The sequence below is a fragment of the Parasteatoda tepidariorum genome, chromosome 3 (genome assembly GCF_982258835.1).
Source record: "Parasteatoda tepidariorum strain Cologne lab strain chromosome 3, Ptep-v5.0, whole genome shotgun sequence".
NCBI lineage: Eukaryota > Metazoa > Arthropoda > Arachnida > Araneae > Theridiidae > Parasteatoda > Parasteatoda tepidariorum.
In genome coordinates, this window is record NC_141757.1 from 116,559,764 (window position 1) to 116,571,139 (window position 11,376).

The 11,376-nt window shown below is 30.6% G+C and overlaps 1 protein-coding gene across 1 annotated transcript; it reads left to right on the forward strand.

Annotated features, from left to right (window-relative positions):
* The first annotated feature begins 5,446 nt into the window (after positions 1-5,446).
* LOC107455675 (uncharacterized) lies at positions 5,447-6,805 on the forward strand. The gene has a single exon (XM_016073314.2). It carries the CDS (start codon positions 5,447-5,449, stop codon positions 6,803-6,805), a length of 1,359 nt encoding a protein of 452 aa, XP_015928800.2.
* The last annotated feature ends 4,571 nt before the right edge of the window (positions 6,806-11,376 follow it).

Consider the following 11,376-nt stretch of genomic DNA (forward strand, 5'->3'; position numbering starts at 1 on the left):
CCTCTCCAAAATAGTTATATAAAGATTGGAATAGTATTCGATTCTATATTCTGGGACATTCGAATAAATAATAAATAGTGAAGTATTTTTATTACAGAAAAACAAATTTATTTTGAAATAACTTTATCATTCAAAGATACGTTAATATTATTTTAGAACACTAATCCCACCTTTTGCAGAATAAAATAAGCGTATTAAAATTTTACAAGGGTAATTTTATCTCAATGGACGTTTAAAATAATGCTAGAAAGTAATGTGAAATTTCATTTATATTTAGAATAAAATATAATGCATTTTATCAGTAAACTTGGCATTATTTAAAAGACCAAGAGTGATAATATGACGAAAATTACCGAGGATGATGGAGAGGATTGAATTATGTACTCGTAATTTAAATGATTATGTCTAGCCATGTGACTTAAATCAGATTTAATTGGATACCTGTAAGCGACATCACGCGTGTTTGTCGAACCTGATTGGCTTCCGAATCAACAACGCTTCTGAGTTACCAACGCTGACGTCATTTGCTTTTATCCAACTGGAAAAAGATGGAATATGTTGAAGCCTTAATACGAGGCATCTGAATTAATAATGAACCGTGAAAACTGGGAAAAAATTTTTTTAAGAAAATAAAATGTTTAAAAAAAAAACTATGGCGTTAAATAGAAAATTATTTTTATTTAACCACCACAAATGCAGTTTTTTTAAAAAAAAAAAAATATTTTTTACCTCCAGTTTCCAAAATATTTTTCACGTCATACATTAAGGATATATGCAAACAGTGAAATATGCGCAGAATATTTCCAAAAATAGACATTTTATTTCCATGAAATCATATAACTGTAGTTTGTCAGTCTCTTTTTTAGATATATCATGGCACATTTTGTAAAATATCATCAGAAATTTTTCTTTTGCAAGTCAGACCTTATTCTTATTTGGGCAAAATTTTCATTAAAAAAATATCTAATATTCTACTTTCGTAGAATTTTTAAAAATTGTGCTACTATGCTTATTTTAAAATATGCTTCATTGTCAAATACAGCCTGTTTTATTATCATAATTACTAAATATATTCTGTATGTATGATGGGGAACAGTACTTTTCATTACAATTGCAGTTTATGTCATTTTTATGAGTATTCATGTCTTGAATATAAATATTATACAAGTGGATCAGCAGCAGAACGAAGGGGACTTTTAATTGATGTTGTTCTCATGATTAGTAATTTTCAAACATAAAATAGTTTATTTCATAAATAGTATGTGAAAACATATTCTATTATATTAAAATTCTATTTAAATAACTTTTAACATGTTATTCAAAATCAATTAAAATGTGCTTAAGTGCAGCTTAGTCTCAAATTAAATATTTAAAAACTATAAACTACGGTGCACGTGTAGTTTCAAATCTATTACTAAATGTTCTAAAAAATATATTTTATTAAAAAAATCGTAAAAGAACTTCTTCACGCATTAAATTGAAACATTTCTATTTTTTTATCTTTAAAACTTAATCAAGAAATTGTTAAAAATTTCAATTTTGTTTGTATACTTATGACATTCATGAAATGTAATAAAAAATATGTTTCTTTATCATCTTAAAACTTATATAGGAAACACTAATGATAAACTTAATCTCAAAAATTTAAGCACAAGAGAAAAATTTAGATTTTTAAAGGCAACAACAATTTGTAACAAAATAGCATTTTCATGTGATGTAAATAAAATCAAAATATAAGTTATTCGCTGAAAAATCTTAATTTTATGTGATTTTGATAAATATAATAAGCTGTCTCAAAATTTTAAGCACAAGAGCTAAGATAACATCATTTAGCAGTCTTTTTAAATAATCTTACCTAGATTGATCCCCCATTATTTTTAATAATATCGAATATATGAGAAAAGCCATAACTAATTTCAAAAAACTTTTATTAACACATGCAGAACAATAAGCATAAAAATGATGAGGCCAACTGCCTCCTACGCATCTGTCTCATTAGCTGAGTGGAAAGAACAGTATTTAACAGCTGTTTCAGTTAGAGGTTAGGAGCTTGGTAATGGGATGCGTGAAGCGGTGCTCCATGGAGTGCGCTGTGAAATGCTATGGGATTAGAACATGCAGTGGGAAAGCATGCTTTCGACAAATATACTTTTTTTCCTTAAGTTAATTAGATTCTGGTGTATATCTGAGGGGGCAGGGATACAGTGTTTTCTCAATGGATTCTTAGAGTTCTTTAACAGTGCTATATTGTTTTTAATTTCTATATACTAGGTAGGTTAAAATGCCCTCTCGATTGGATTAAGGTTAGGGCTCAGATAGGCTAATCAAGTATCTGAAAATTTTGACCAATCTTTTGCCGAACGTGAAGTCTGCATCGAAGCATTGCTTGTCGAAATATACAATCAGTTTCTCCTTAGAGGTTTTGAAGAGTGAACATATGTTGCCTCTGTGTTTCTTAGTAGGTTTTTAGATGCCTGTCTTTCCTTGAGGAAATACAGGATGACTGCCTATTAAAGCCAAATGCTCCCTAAACCATTAGATATTTGTCTCCTTGCTGCCTTGTGAATACAGTAAGAAAATTTCACTTAAGGAAACTTATATTTGACTGGCTAGGCTTCCTTGAAATAGAATGGAAAGAACATTTTCTAACAAAAACAAATACCAGGTTTCAACAACCAATCAGGATCTATATGAACACTGACATCACTTACAGATATCTAATTGTCCGTGCCAGAAAATAGATTATGATAGTTTTCTTTCAAACAATTTCATTAGGTCTTTCCATATGAGATGGACATTTTGAAAAAGCAAACAACAAAATGTCAAATAAATTTGAAATAACATACATTACCTGCAATTATAAATTTTATTACAAACTTGTTGAAAGCTTGTTTATTAAACGGGGTAAAAAATCGTAAATAACTAATAAATCGGTGCTAATCAATATTACGGAATCATGTACAAAACTGAAAGGCATGTACCTAAATAATTACCTAAATAATAACTTAACAATAAATCAAAATTAAAATTTAAAAAATCAAATTTTTTAAAAAATTTATTATGATTTGTTGGACTTTTCGGTGACTTTACTTGACTAGATTAAGCAAGAACTGCTTTCAGAAGTTCAGCATTATCTATATTTAGCATCATTTAGCATGGTATTATTGTTCACGGTCATTTCATGACAGACAAAAGTTTACCTCAATCGTGCGATTTCCCCGTTATTTTTCCCCATTTAGAAGTCCGTAGAATATCTTTTACAACACTACCCATTATTAAATACCTTATATTAGTATACTTGGTACTTAATAAATAAGCAAACATTATCACACTACTTGTAGTGCTGATCTATATACATAAAAATGAATGTGTGTCTGTATGTCTGTCCTTTACAGACTCCTAAACCAACCGACCAAATGCTATGAAACTTGCAAGACAGATAGTTCAAAGCACGAGGGAGGTCACTGTCGCCATTAGAACATTCTGCGAAAAGCCGTTCCAGCGGCATGAACAAAAATTGAAATGAAATTTTCTGATTGGTAAAAAGTTAGCCATTTTTTAAAATTTTGCTATAAGCGATTAAGTTTTCAAATATCTTGAAGATAACAACAGTGATATTTTCTATCTTATAGCTCTATTAATTTAGAAAAGTAAATTACATATACTTTAATATTTAATTATAATTCGCGCAAGTTTCTTTATGTCAGGTGAGCACAAGCAAGTAAAATCATTGAGAATAGATTTAGTATTGTGAAAACTGTTTCATAAATATCAAGGCAAAAGAAAATTTCATTCAAAAAATATCAAAATAACATTTAATTAGTAATGTTGTTTGAAATTCAGCTTAGAAGTATGACGTAATGTAATATTTGCTAGATTGTTTGTATTGTTGTTATAATTTGTATTATTCGCGTGATATCATATTCTGTATTATTCCTACTTTACAATGACTGAAGATGGCAACTTCTATTATTTTTTATAGGATGTAATACGTTTGTAGGTAGTTTTTTAAGATGTCAAAAAACTTTTGCAATTATTAATACCAGAATAAATTATTGATACGTGAAAATTATTAATATTTTTTGAAAATACGTTTTATTTAACCCCTCAATTATGCCACCAAAGCGAAGTGCCATTGATCGATCTACAAATCAAGCAAAAAGGAGAAGCGAAGAACGAACTTCAGAAACAAGTGAGCAGAGAAAAAATAGGCAAGAAAGAGATCGAGATCACACTGCTTTTGCTCGAACATTAGAAACAAGTGAACAGAGGCAAGCAAGGCAGCAAAGGAATCGAATACGCCGGACACAGACAAGACGAACGATACATACTGATTTGAATTTATGTGGTTTCAATTACAATCCCCATTACAATTGCTGTCTTCATCCAAGTGTAATTATTGGAAAAATAGATAAAAAGTGTACGTATTGTGCTGCTCAAAAATTTAAAAATGAAGCACCAGGTATGTGCTGTGCAGGTGGAAAAGTAAAGTTACCAGACTTGCGTTCCCCACCTGAACCATTATTTTTTTTTAATGGCGGGCACTTGGAACTATTGTCCATTGGCCACAGAAAGTGCCAGAACTGCTAACTCTCTTTTCGTTACCCAGTGGGCACCTGTGGCGAAGGGACGGCGGTGGAGCAGCGTCGCCCACGTCACACTACCACAACCCGTTTATAGGGCGGGTCACTTTCACACACAAAGGAGAAAGGACATAGAACACAGATTGAGAGAAAGAAACATCCATGCCTTGTCCGGGATTCGAACCCAGAACTTTTCTGATGCAAGGACAGTTCCCTGCCCCCTACACAGGCCGGTCGGTACCTGAACCATTATTAACTTTAGTATCAGGTGAAACAAGTCAATCAAAAATTTTTTGAAAAATATACGCAAGTACAATTCATGCTTCCAAATGACATCCTTCAGAGCAACGAATATCGTTAGCGCAAATTATATGACAACATTTAAAGCACAAGGGCAAATTTATCCCCATGATGGATCACTACTACCTTTGCTAAATGCTGATCACAAATATCTTCAGATATATTTTATGGGAAATACTGACGAACAAATCAACAGATGGTGTCAACTGAATATGAGTACTAAACGAGAGATTCTCGCTAAATTACAAAATTTGTTTGAACAACATAATGAATTAATTAAATTATTTAAAGCCGCCATTGAACAAATACCATCTGATGATTACAAAGTAATAATAAAGGCAGATAAAACACCTATTGGTCAACATCGAAAACAATTCAACGCACCAACGATCGATGAAGTGGCAATTGTCATAGTTGGTGAAGAATTTAATTCTCGCGACATAATTCTTCATCGTAGAAATGGTGACGTCCAGAAAGTATTAAAAACGCATCGTTCATATGATGCATAACAATATCCCATTCTATTTTGGCAAGGAGAGGATGGATATCATTTTAGTATTAATATGAGAAATCCTACAGCTAATGTGGACATAAACAAAAAGGTTAGTACTATGCATTATTATACATATCGAACGATGATTCGTGAGAATGCTGATAATCATATGTTGAAATGTAGACAGTTATTTCATCAATACATTGTTGACATGTATGCAAAAGTAGAAAGTGAAAGACTCCTCTACATACGACTAAATCAAGTCAAATTGCGTTCTGAAGAGTACATACATTTACGTGATGCAGTTGTAAATGATGGCAATCTCAGTGAATTTGGAAAAATGGTCATTTTACCATCCACATATACAGGTAGCCCAAGACACATGCATGAATATGCACAAGGTGCAATGACGTATGCACGTGCATATGGTCGTCCAGATTTTTTTGTCACATTTACATGCAACCCAGCATGGGATGAAATAAAGGAACTTTTGTTAACAGGACAATCACTATCAGATCGTCATGATATTTCTGCGTGTGTATTTAAACGAAAATTAAAATCTTTAATAAATTTTATTGTCAAACACCATGTATTTGGAGAGACGCGCTGTTGGATGTATTCCATTGAATGGCAAAAAAGAGGTTTACCACATGCGCATATCTTAATATGGATGATGGAAAAGATAACACCTAACAGAATTGATGAAATCATCTCTGCAGAAATACCAGACATTGAAATTGATAAAGATTTGCACGATATTGTCTCAAAAAATATGATTCATGGTCCATGTCGCTCACTAAATAATAATAATTCACCGTGCAGGTCAGATGGAAAGTGTACAAAGCGGTATCCTAGAGACTTACTTGCTGAAATTATTACAGGCAATGATGGATATCCACTATATCGACGACGATCTACCGAAGATGGTGGAAAATCCATTAAACTAAAAGTATTCAACAATACTATTGATGTTGATAATCGTTGGGTAGTACCATATTCTCCATTACTACTAAAAACGTATAACGCACGAATAAATGTTGAGCACTGCAATTCAGTGAAAGCAATAAAATATATTTGCAAATATGTAATCAAAGGAAGCGATATGGCAGTGTATGCAGTGGAAAATACAACTGCTTCTAACGATGAAGTCACCCAATATCAACTGGGACGCTACATAAGTAGCAATGAGGCTGTATGGCGTATTTTATCATTTTCCATTCATCAGCGATATCCAACGGTTGTTCATTTAGCAGTACATCTTGAAAATGGACAGCGTGTGTATTTTACATCAGAAAATGAACGTGCAAGATTAATGTCACCACCGCCAACAACATTAACTGAATTTTTCACATTATATAGAAATGATACCTTTGCAAGGACGCTACTGTACTCTGAAGTACCAACTTATTTTACGTGGAATACATCATGAAGAAAATTTCAGCGTCGTAAACAAGGTAGAGCAGTACAAGGACACTTAAACTTATATTACACAGATGCATTGGGTCGTCTGTACACCGTACATCCAAATAACGCAGAATGCTTTTACTTAAGATTATTATTAATTAAGATTATTATTGCCTTTAAATATGCAGGTAGTTCGTGGACCAACATCTTTCCAAGAATTAAAAACAGTCAATGGCCATGTGTCTGCTACATTTCGAGAGGCTTGCCAGAAATTAAGTCTCTTAGAAAACGATGCTCATTGGGATATTTCACTCGCTGATGTTTCTAATACAGCTCAACCACAGCAGATACTTAGACTATTTTCCATCATACTAACTACATGTTTTCCGGCTAATCCAAAGGATCTTTGGGAAAAATATAAAGACTATATGAGTTAAGACATTTTACATCGCGCATAGAATAAATGCTAATCCCAACACTCAATTTACATCAAATATATACAATGAAGCATTGCTTTTAATTGAGAATGTATGTTTGACAATAGCCAACAAATCACTGACAGAATTGAGAATGATTGCTCCAAATAGATCTGGTAATGACATTTTCGATCATGATATACAACGAGAAACGCACTTCGATGTTAATGAATTACAAACATTTGTTCGAATTAATCTGCCGAAAATGGTATTAGAACAACGAACAGCATTAGAACAATGAACACAATTATAAATGCAACATCTAATAATAGTTGTGGTTTATATTTCTTAGATGCACCAGGAAGTACTGGCAAAACTTTTCTTATTTCAATTATTCGGGCAACTATAAGATCAGAAAATAATATTGCATTTGTTATTGCAGCAACTCTGGTATTGCAGCAACTCTTTTGGATGGGGGTCGAACAGCACATTCAGCATTGAAATTGCCTTTAAATATGCAGGTAGTTGAAACTCCAATATGTAATATTAGCAAAGATTCTGAGATGGGAAAAGTACTAAGATCATGTCAGCTTATAATATGGGATGAATACACCATGGCACACAAGAAATCATTGGAAGCACTCAATCGAAAATTAAAAGATTTGAGAGGAAATGAGCAGTTCTTTGGTGGTGCACTCATTTTGCTAGCTGGTGATTTTAGACAAACTCTATCAGTTATACCACGTTCAACACCTGTAGATGAATTGAATGCATGTCTCAAATCATTAGTGTTATGGTGGTATGTGGAGAAAATATCTTTAAAGACCAATATGCGTGTTCAATTACAACAAGATGAATCTTCTGAACGATTTGCAAAACAATTGTTAGATATTGGGAATGGTAAAATGGAAATGGACGAATCCACAAACTGTATTACATTACCAGAAAACTTTTGCCACGTTGTAAAATCCACTGATGAATTGATTGCCAAAGTTTTTTCAAATTTGAGCGTGCTATATTGGCAGCCAAAAACATTGATGTGAATTTAATAAGCTTCAAAATTCAAAATGAAATACCTGATGAAGAAGCAACATATAAATCCATCGATGCTGTTCTCAATCAATATGAATCAGTTAATTATCCAATATAATTTTTAAATTCATTGGATCTACCAGGAATGCCACCGTATATTTTATCTTTGAAAATTAGTTACCTTATCATCCTTCTACGAAATATAAATCCGCTGCGACTATGCAATGGGACTAGGCTATTAGTAAAAAAATTAATGAATACATAATTAAGGCACCATTTTAAATGAAAAATACCAAGGTTTAACATGAACTACTACCACGCATTCCCATGATACCGACGGATATTCCATTTGAATTCAAACGTCTACAGTTTCCTGTACGACTAGCCTTTGCGATGACCATTTACAAAGCACAGGGACAATCATTGCAAGTATGTGGATTAAATTTGATAAATCCGTGCTTCTCACATGGACAGCTGTACGTTGCGTGTTCACGAGTTGGAAAACCATCACATTTATTTGTCCTTGCACCAGATAGGAAAACAAAAAAATTTGTATATTCACAAGCACTACTAATATTAAGTCCACCATCAATCATCAAATATCATTCATTTCATGATGATATATAATAATTACAAAATTATTGTTCAATTGAAATTCGCTTGCAATATTGTTTAATATTGCTAGTGAAGAAGCCTGTTTATTCAACCATCGACTATGTATATCTATGCTTTGAACATATATTATATTCAAATAACGTATGTGTAGGTATATTTTTACTGTTAATTTTCATTTTGATGTATTGTATACATTTGATTATTAATAATTTATGTTTGTGGTATCAAAACTGTCTTTTTGTTCAAACACAGAAACGTTTGAACGGGTATAGCTAGTTATCAAAATAAAAAAAAAGTATAATTGTTGTCAATAGTCTATTCAGAGCTTTCGGTTGAAACTTACTAAAACTACTTAGAAAATTGCGATAAACTTTATAAATTTATTTTCGAACTCCGATTCCGATTAAATTCTTAAAAACAAGTTTTTAAATGCTTTTCGAGACATGTACATTTATTTTGAAAGGATTACTGCAAATACTAGTGTATTCTAATTTTTGAAGAATTTTCTTCCAAATTTTAAAATTATTAACGCTATTAATTAAAAATCATGATAAAAAATTTTTAAATTTTTTTGAATATTTCTACAGTTATAGTGAGGAAACTGTGCAAAAGTATTAGTTTTTAATGAAAATGTCCATGACTCCATAAATATTTATGACAGGTTTCCAAAATGCGTGCAGTTATTGAATATAATTACTAAAGCAGTTGATACAAGTTACAAGCTTATTGTTATATTTGTTTTGGCAGAGGGTGTTCAAAAGCAATCTTTTCCTTTTGTTATTTATTGTCGATCCCTTAAACCTTTAAACGCTTTAAACTTTATTGATATATATGAGAAATCACACGACTTAAAAGCTTCTAGAGTTATAAAATTATTCTCTTGGTATTTATTGAGAAGTTTAAGGGGTCACAGTACCCAAAAAATGACGAAAATACCAAATTTTTTTTAATGCTTATAATAAAACTTCAAAGTATTTCAAATGTACAGAAAAAAATTCATCTCTCTATCTACATTTTTAAAAAAGTTATGAAGGATTTTTAATTTTTCTAATACAGAAACTTGCTCAGCAGTCTGACTTTAATGTGCTTTTTCGCATAGATGATAATTTTGTGTCTTAATCTTAATTAAATCCCTAAGGAATTTTTTCTATTTAAGATAAAGCTTTGAAGTAAACTTTTTCATCTTGAGTATAATACACTTATTTAAACTGTGCATGGAATAAGCATTTTATGAGGTATTACAATTTTTACGGCATGTTATATATACCTAACAGGAATTTTTACCCTTTTTTTCTACTTTTTTACAAAATAATCTATAAAAAATATTCTAATTGATATATCAAGAAATGAAAGCACAAAATTATTAAGATAAATATTGCAAGCACTATGAAAAAAACTTTTTTTGAAAATATGTTAAAATAAAAAAGCCTTAGGGATTTAAAAATTTAGAATTTTTTCAACTTCTTTAAAAATTTAAAAAAAATTAAACAGTTTAATTACTTTTTGAAGATACATTATTGATTATAACTTAAATGAGCATGTAAAGCATCCTCAAAATGAATGATTATACCTTTATTTTAAAAAATTGTTGCAAAGGTACTGTGACTCTTTAAAAAAAATGACGAATTTTGAAAAAGTCTCTTTCATTGTTGTAAGGAGGTGAATTTTATAGAAAAGACGCAACTATAAACACAATAAACACAACGTTTCAGATAACTTAAGAAATACTAATTCGGTAGTTAAACCTATAATACTGTTATTTCTTACATAATCATTTGAATTAGGCAAAGAATTGAAAAATTTTCCATTATAATATTTTATTTACTTATTTTATTTTGTTTTTTGAAAGGGCACATTTTTAACTTTTTATAAAAATATAATTGTGATAAAATTTTTTACGTTCGTAATTTTTGAAGATCCATTACAAGATGAATAGAAATTAGCGGTTGAAGATAAAGAACGGAAACAAGCCGTTTTTCTAATTTAGTCACACGAAACGTTTTTAAAGAAGTGACAATACATAATTTATGGATTTTCCTAAATATTTTTATAAAAATAACTACAGACGTAATCATTTTTCATAACACAAAAATAAACAAGTAAAAAAAAAATAAAGTTCTTCTTATACCATATATTGAATAAATAGAAAAAAGACAAAGATGAAAATATTTCTTTTTAAATTTAGTTACTGCTTCAAATTTGCTTTTTAAGTTATTATGCTAAACAATGTTTTTTTTACTTCTTTTAACATAAACTTAAAAAGTTGTTTTGTATAAAATACGTTGAAGCCTCTTAGATTTCATTATTTCGTTTCTTCAAAGAAAATTCTTCTTTGAAATGAAAGACGAGGAAAAAATAAACAAAAAGTTATAAAAAGTTGGCTTTTCCATGTACACGTATTGATTTAGAATCATATTGCGAAGATACTCTTTTCAGAAGCGTTTGCATTTTTAAACTTTTTCTTTAAGATTTTTAGCGGAATATTAATGTGTAAAATAAGAGACGGGAAGTAAAAAAAAAGTAATATTCCTTT